Below are 8,995 nucleotides of genomic sequence, written 5' to 3'. Positions count from 1 at the left end.
AGTACACTTGAATAGGCAAATCAAACCATCTTCTAACATTTTTCTGAGTAAAAAATACAAAAGTAGTAACAAATTAGTATAATGGGAATGATAGTTGACTAGTAGACAATGTCTGAAATTTTAATCACTAATTCATTTTTTTATTTTCCATTCTTTATAGATTTATATCATGGGAAGCGATTTTCACAACCATTTCAAAATATTTTCTTTCAATTCAAGTAATAAGTAATTTCAAGAAGAATAAACACATGGATTGACTAAAATTACACTTTGTTTGTTATATGCTGTTAAGATGTGAATGAATATTTTTTTTCTTTAGATAATTAAAATAGGAAGTTTATTATTTTTGCATGGGCTAATACTTTTTCAAGACCAAGTCATATGTGAGTAGCACTGGCACTTTTTTTTTGATACAAGACGAAAAGGCCAAGGCCAAACGACTAATGACGTCTACTCATACGAGGCAAGGAAACACCGATAACATCATCCTTCAAGCAGTTAATGACTTCGTTGATCACATTGTCGTGAATAGTTAAGCCAATCGGAAAAGAAAAGCCAGCGTTAGCCATCCGATCCGCACACCGGTTCCCTTCTCTGTGGGTGTGATAAATATGAATGCACCAGTTTCTTTTTAGTAAGTTCTTGACTGCAGCCAGTAGGTTCGTGTTGGCATTCACTGAGATAACATCAGTTCGAAGGGCCTCAACAGCAAGCAAGCTATCCATCTCCAAGACGATATTCCTAAATCCTTTATTCCAAGCGATTTCCAACCCATCAAGAGCCCCCCACAGTTCCGCTTGAAAGACTGAGCAACACCCAATAAATCTGCTGAAGCCAAACAGCCAATCGCCATTACTATTCCGAGCAATTCCACCCGACGCAGCTTCGTTGGAAGAACTTCGAAATGCACCATCAGTGTTCACCTTAATCCAGCTCGGCCAGGGGTATCCACTGGCACTTATTTTGAATTCATTGTTATACATATTTATTTTGTATAATCGGTGATGGAAAGAGTGCTGTGAAAAAGATAAAATACATGATCTTTGACAGAATGCTGCTAATATTAATACTATTTCAACTATAATTTACTAAAAGCAAATTATTTTAAAGTTTTTAAAATATAATATAATTAACAGTTTGATATATTTTATTTCAAAAATCTATTTAATAGTCTTTCAATTTTAATTCAGTTAACTATTAGACCCCTTTGTTAATTTCAACATTTATTTTCAAACGGTTTGGGACCCCACCTTTAATTTCGTCAACAATTTGATCCCTTTTAATTTTATTAAACGATTTTGGTACCTCATTGTTAAACGATTTGGTCCCTCAATTTTAATTATGTTAAATAATTTAATCCCTCAAATTAACGGAAGAGTCACTCAGTTAACGGAACTAAAACCGAATAATTATTAAATAGATTTTTAAAACAAGAGGTAATAAATTATTAATTACGGTAAACCTCAGAAAGCTCAACGTAATTTGCTCATTTATTAGTTTATTGTAATATTTTTTTTCATATTTAATTTTTCTTTAACTAATATATCATTTTACAAGGAGGTTTAAATATTAAAAAAAGAAATAAATTTATAAATATCAAGGAAAAATAATCATTTAAACTTAAATTTATGAAGATAATAGTAATTAAATTCAGAGCAAATTACTATGAGCTCCCTCATATTTGACATAATTCATATTTTAGTCCCTCTTATTTAAAAATTAAACTATATGGCCCTCACTTTTATTTCCGTCAACAGTTTAGTCCTTCTGTCCATTTTTGGTGTTAGTAAACGAAGTCAAAGGACTTAGGAGTAAATTAATTTTCAATTATGAGGGGCGAAATCGTTAAAAAAAATAAAAGTGAGGGGCGGAATCGTAGACAAAAATAAAAATGAGGGACTAAATCGTAGATAAAAGCAAAAGTGGGGGTTATATAGTTTTTGTTGATTAACACTAAAAATGGATAGAAGGACTAAATTGTTGACAAAAATAAAAGTGAGGGGCCATATCGTTTGATTTTCAAATAAGAGGGATTAAAGTGTAAATTATGTCAAATGTGAGGAGTGTCATAATAATTTGCTCTTAAATTTCTTATTCAATTTTTGAAGATAATAGTAAAGATTTAGATTTCTCTCAACATCCACATGTTATCCGTGCTTTACATGATAATTTATTGTGATTATCATTGAATTTTTAAGTTTTTATTTTAAATTATTTACTTAAAGTTGACATCAAGTTTACATTGAATTAATATTAAATTTATATTAAATTTATACTAGGTTCATATTAAGTTCACACCGCGGAAAATATTAAATAGTTTATTTTTTATAATCAATTTGTTTGTTCTTTTATCAGTTTATTTTATAATAAATTAATTTGATTAGATTAGATTAGATTAGATTAAATTAAATTTCATGTAAAATTAATATAACTTAAAAGTAAACTAATTTAATTAGATTTTAACACATGCTTAGATATGTGTATTATGTAAAACGCTAATATAACACATATTAACAAAATTGTTGATTTCTATGTTTTCCATGTTCAAATGTTCAAGGCATTCAAAAGATAGTAACATTTGATCCACTTACAGATGAATTTGTAATCAATACCCATAATGATGAAAAATTTGTCAGCTTTTTATACTAAGCTCATGTTATATCTATCATGTAAAACATGTTTCCATTCATTTCACATTTATAGAACAACACATACCCTAAATTTTCGGGTTGTTCATATTTAGAAAATTGCTTCATCCATTGATCCTAAATACGCTTCATCTTTTGATAAATATAAAAATCTGCGTACTCTTTCAATCCTAAAAATAAATTTGACTATTAATTGCAGACTTTAACTTTGAGTAAATCTAAAACTATAACTCAAAAATATTATACAACAAATATCACGGTTAAATTTATACTATTATCAATTACTACAATTAGATTCAGTTTAATTTAAAAGAACAAACAACCACCACCATCAAAAATGGCTAACGAACCACCACCACAAACCACCATAAATTATCAATCAATTAATATTTTACTTAATTAATAAATTTTGATTGTCCCAAAGATATTAATTTATAGAGTTCAACTTTAAAATGTTTTTTTTAATAATTGGGAGGAACGTTTGTGAAAAAAATTGAACATAACTTTGGCAGAATGCTATTCAACGTTTATATATACTATTTTGATGAGAAATTGTACATATGCTTAAATTATTAATCTCTATATAAAAAAACACTTATTCCGTCTTAAAATTGTAAACTGTTTGGACAAATATAAAAGTTAAAAAAGTATAATTAAATCGGTAACAATCAATTTCTTAACTAATTTTTTCAGTTTTATACTTTCATAATTTTGTATGAAAATGATGCGATAGATAAATTCAATTAAGTATATTTAATTCTTTGGTACAGGTTGTGGAGCATTTGATATAGTCTGTACGTTTCCTGTACACACTCAAACAAACATATGATTTATAAGTTTAACAAAAGGGTTAATTACATATAAAATCACCACCTTTACACGAATTCTCAAAAATAACACGATCTTTAAAACGTGTCAATTCAGGGCATCACCTTTCATTTCTTTTAAAAAACAACACGGATACGTTTTTAGATAAAATTTTGCTGACTTGGACACCCAATAGGAGTGCCACGTGTCATGCCACGTAAGCAAAAATGCCACTAAAAATGTGTCCGTGTTGTTTTTGAAAAAAAATGAAAGGTGGTGCCCTGAATTGCCACGTTTTAAAGGTCGTGTTATTTTTGCAATTTCATGTAAAGGTGGTGATTTTATATGTAATTAACCCTTAACAAAATTGTGACCAACTTTTTTTCCAATATTCCCATAATTTTATACCACTTTCAATGTCCCTCGTTACGCGTCAGTATTTCTTTCGTTTTAAAAATATATATCTCAAAAATAACTTTTAAATACATCCATTCGTTATGCCACGTCAGGCGGGTTAACGAATGTGGATAAAATTTGAACTCAAATTTAAGTACAACTGCTTTCATATTTTTCCTGCAAAATGAGTCTAAATGATTTTTTTGCAATGGAAATATAAAAATTAAAGAATAGTGGTATATTTTAACTCACATAACGTGACAATAAAATATTGGAAGAATTAGAAAGTGTTTTTTAAGCTATACAATTTTCTAATGAAATTAAACGAATAAATATTGTCACGTAGATGGATTAAAAAAAGTAGATTATATTGCATTTTATAAAATTAAAATATGAACTTTAAAAAAAAACAATAATATAAACCAAATAAACCGCATAAATTCGTAAATTATGGATAAATTTATAGTTCATGATTGACCTTACATAGATAATACAATTTTCAAATTACATTAATACAATAAGAATTTTTATTTATTTATTTATGATCTACCATAAGCTTCTTTCATAGAGAAATACATTTCACGGTTTATAAATAGCAGAAAGATACTTCCTCCGTCCCGTAAAGATAAAAAAATACCTATTTTTGATCTCCGATCGAACCGGAACAACCGCTCGGAGCGGTTGGGTTTTTCAACCACAGCGCCTAAAAGAGAGTAGACAAGTGAAGGGATTAGGTGCAGTGAAAAGATGAGATAATTGCGTGATGGGTGAGTGGAAAAGTCAAGCAGCCCGGCCCACAATGCGAAAAAGCCTCCTTGTCGGAGGAAAACCTTGAAAGCCAGTAAAATGGTCAACAGTCTATGTTCAAATTGATATTGATCTGAGTGTGTAATATCTTCGCAATTTCCATTATTTAAATACCAAACCCATTTTTGCATCTTTAATTTTCCTATATAAACCCCTCCATTTCCATCCACCTTCTTAACTCATAACTTCATCTCACTTCTTCTCTTGCTTCTAACACCTACAAAATTATAACCTTCTTATTATATACAAAAATGGACAAGCTTCCAAAATGTGATGCAAATTATGTTGCTCTTACTCCATTAACTTTCTTGAAAAGAGCCGCTTCTTTTTATGCCCAACGCACTTCTCTTATATACGAACGTACTCGTTTCACTTGGGCGCAAACTTTCCATCGTTGTTCTCGCCTCGCGTCTTCCCTGCGTGCACTCAACATCGTTAAAAATGATGTGGTAAGTTCATTTTTCATGTTTATTTTTTAATAATTTAGAAGGAAGAGCGTTTGTACCAAAAAATAAATCCACAACTTTAGCAGATCACTGTTTAGCGCTTATATCATATAAGCTGTGTAACTCTGTTCGTTCATATTTTATGTTATCTGTATAGTTTTAAATTTCTTTTCTGTATCTAGTACTCATAATTTATGTGTTTTTGCTGTGCAGGTATCTGTTCTGGCCCCGAATGTTCCTGCTATGTATGAGATGCATTTTGCTGTACCAATGGCCGGAGCTATTCTCAACACGATCAATACCAGACTCGACGCTAAGACCATTGCCACCATTCTCCGCCACTCTGAAGCCAAGATATTCTTTATTGACTACGAATATGTTCCTATAGCACGTGAGGCCCTCCGGTTACTGATGGATATTTCATCCGATGAAGCCACTCTTCCTTTGGTTGTTGTCATTGATGACATCGACTCACCCACCGGAGTCCGGCTAGGCGAGTTGGAGTATGAAAAACTTATCCAAAAGGGTAATCCAAATTTCGTACCGGAAGAAATTCACGACGAATTGGATCCGATTGCCTTGAATTACACGTCAGGTACAACTTCCGAGCCGAAAGGAGTCGTTTACAGCCATAGAGGCGCTTATCTGAGCACTCTCAGCTTAATTCTCGGCTGGGAAATGGGGAACGAGCCGGTTTATCTTTGGTCTCTCCCTATGTTTCACTGCAACGGCTGGACTTTCACGTGGGGAATCGCTGCTCGCGGCGGAACTAATGTCTGTATCCGTAACACAACGGCGTACGACATGTTTCGTAGCATCAATATACACAAGGTGACGCACATGTGTTGTGCTCCTATTGTTTTCAATATCCTTCTCGAGGCAAAACCACACGAGCGCCGTCAAATTATATCCACAGTCGAGATTCTCACCGGCGGCGCTCCCCCGCCAGCTTCACTACTTGAAAAAATAGAGCCGTTGGGATTCCACGTCACGCATGCTTATGGACTGACAGAAGCTACAGGGCCAGCACTTGTTTGCGAGTGGCAGAAAAAATGGAACAAACTGCCGAAAGATGATCAAGCCAAACTGAAAGCAAGACAAGGAATTAGTATTCTGACATTAGCGGACGTGGACGTGAAAGATCTTAAGACAATGAGAAGTGTTCCCCGAGACGGAGTAACAATGGGAGAGATTGTGTTACGAGGAAGTAGCATAATGAAAGGTTACTTCAAAGACCCGAAAGCAACCGCGGCCGCGTTTAGGAACGGCTGGTTCGCCACCGGGGACGTCGGAGTTATACATCCAGATGGTTATTTAGAAATTAAGGACAGATCAAAAGATGTAATAATATCGGGCGGCGAAAACATAAGCAGTGTCGAGTTGGAATCAGTATTATACGGACATCCGAGAATTCTTGAAGCGGCTGTAGTAGCAATGCCGCATCCAACATGGGGAGAAAGTCCATGCGCTTTTGTTGCCCTAAAACAAAATTCACATGAACAAACTGGTGATGTTAAAGAAGATGAAATTTTAGCTTATTGCCGAAAAAATCTTCCGAAGTTCATGATTCCGAAGAAGGTGGTGTTCTTGCCGGAGTTACCAAAGACTTCCACCGGAAAGATTCAGAAGTTTCAGTTAAGGGCATTGGCGAAGACATTCGAGGTGCGTAACGATGAGAAATCCAAGAAAAACAGCAGCAAAAAGACGGGTAGATCATCATCATCGGATCAAGTTGCTGTTCATGCTCATCAGCCTCATCATGAACAAGTTCTTGCTATGTCTCGTCTTTGATGTTTAATTTAGTTTTATAATTATAATCAAGTGATTAAAGTTTTGTAATTCTAATAAGTTTGTGCATGTATAAAGAGAGGAAGTTACATACATTTTACTTATTTTTTTTCACTTGTTAATTAGTTGAACTTGTAAGTTATAAAAACATCATAATGCATGGTTTGAAGGGGTAATCACATTTCCATTTTCTAATAGTATAATTTAACAAACACAAACAATGGAAGTTACATACATTTTACTTATTTTTTTTCACTTGTTAATTAGTTGAACTTGTAAGTTATAAAAACATCATAATGCATAGTTTGAAGGGGTAATCACATTTCCATTTTCTAATAGTATAATTTAACAAACACAAACAATAGAAATCATTTCCATTTTCATTCCCATTTCTCTTTTTTGTGGCGAATCAAACGGTCCTTAAGTGATTTCTTAGTATTTGCATGTTGAACGATATATTATGATGTTTTTATAACTTACGAGGTGGGGTCTTACATTTCCAGGACCATCAATTAAATCTTTATGAAAGAAAGTGAAGGAAATTTACAAGTTACAAAAAGGTCAAATAGCTAGATTGTGGCCTAGTGAGATAGAGGTTTTTGGGGTAATTGATCCTGATGGTCACGGAATTTTTGAATTTTTTTATTTCAGTCATTAAATTATTATTTTTTGATCTCCAAACTTTTATTTTATTTCATTTTGGTATTTTCCGGCCAAAAATACTTAGGTGGCAGCCGAAATTAATTTTTTTAACCTAAAATCTTGCCATATATGCATAATTTGACCTAAAAACTCATTTTTAAAGTGAAATTATGTATGCTTGATTAATTTTCACAGTAAAACTAGTAAAATTTGGTTGCCATATGTCAATTTCCGGCTGCCACCTAAATATTTTTGGCCTGAAATATCAAAATGAAAAAAAATAAAAAGTTTGGTGATAAAAAAAAAAAGAAAAATAGTTTAGTGACTGAAATGAAAAAACTCGAAAGTTCAGTGACCATCAGAATCAATTACCGAGGTTTTTGATTATTTTTTTTTTTCAAAGGTAAATCCATTGATGAAGATTAAGATTACAAAACAAGGATGAAAGTTATATTACAAGAATTTTTTATATGATCTTTCAAGGTTTGAATAAACCAAATAAAGGCAAACAACCCATGATACAAGCAAAGATAAAAAGAGATCTAGTCATGGATCCCGTAAACTTAGAACAACGATGAACAAATCCGTTGAGCGGGGACTTCGATCTCCTTCTCCCAATCGATGAGACGGAAGAAACGCTTGATCCGTTGAATCCTATTATCTCCAATCAACATCTTCATCTAGATCTACAAAGTTAGACGCCATAAACCTTCCGATCTTTAGATCTATAAGAACTTGAATATGAAGAATGAACAAACACTAAGGATTCTTAGTAGATCTAAACATTTAATCAAAAGAGGAGTAAAACCATACAAGCTTTATTAGACTTAAAAAAAGACCAAATCAACATAAACAACATAAAAGAGTTTTATTGAAATCAAACTAAAGATTCTAATCTTATTAATATGGGCGGAGAGAAGATGATTTTCCGGCTATAGCCGGAAAATCACCTTCTTCCACCCTTAAGGTGTTGAAGATGAAGAAGTTTTTTGTAGAGAGAAGGGAGAGCAATTTTTTAGAGAGAGATATCTTGTGATCGAATTGTAGGTTTTTGATTCAAACTTTCACATTCACATCTTAAAAAAATTTACAGTATTTTTTAAGGGATATACTTGTGGCCTCACTTTAATTGTAGGGGCTTTAAAGAAAAAATAAATTTCTAACTACCAACTGATGGATACAGCACCGTATCCATCACCAACTAATAACTGCTAACCACCTTATATTTTTGTAACGGAATGCTATTTTTGAAGAAAAAAAATTAAATATGTCGTGAATATAGGAGTGTGTATTCCACACAATGAATATGACACATCATTTTTATAACAAATTAATAAACATTTACGATATAAATTTTTTATTTATTACTTATTTTTTATTATTAAATATTCACACATCACAAACGCCTCATTGGATTGTTCAATAAATGACGTGGTACAACCGTTGCATTAAATAATTATT

At 32.4% G+C, this 8,995-nt stretch overlaps 1 protein-coding gene across 1 annotated transcript; it reads left to right on the top strand.

Annotated features, from left to right (window-relative positions):
- The first annotated feature begins 4,785 nt into the window (after positions 1–4,785).
- On the top strand, positions 4,786–6,996 carry LOC126679470 (trans-cinnamate:CoA ligase, peroxisomal-like). Its single transcript, XM_050374509.2, has 2 exons — positions 4,786–5,107; positions 5,318–6,996. The coding sequence occupies exons 1-2, from the start codon at positions 4,910–4,912 to the stop codon at positions 6,893–6,895; spliced, it is 1,776 nt and encodes a 591-aa protein (XP_050230466.1). The 5' UTR covers positions 4,786–4,909; the 3' UTR covers positions 6,896–6,996.
- Positions 6,997–8,995: the final 1,999 nt, after the last annotated feature.

The sequence above is a fragment of the Mercurialis annua genome, linkage group LG4, assembly GCF_937616625.2.
Source record: "Mercurialis annua linkage group LG4, ddMerAnnu1.2, whole genome shotgun sequence".
Taxonomy (NCBI): domain Eukaryota; kingdom Viridiplantae; phylum Streptophyta; class Magnoliopsida; order Malpighiales; family Euphorbiaceae; genus Mercurialis; species Mercurialis annua.
This window is presented reverse-complemented; position numbering and strand designations above follow the sequence as displayed.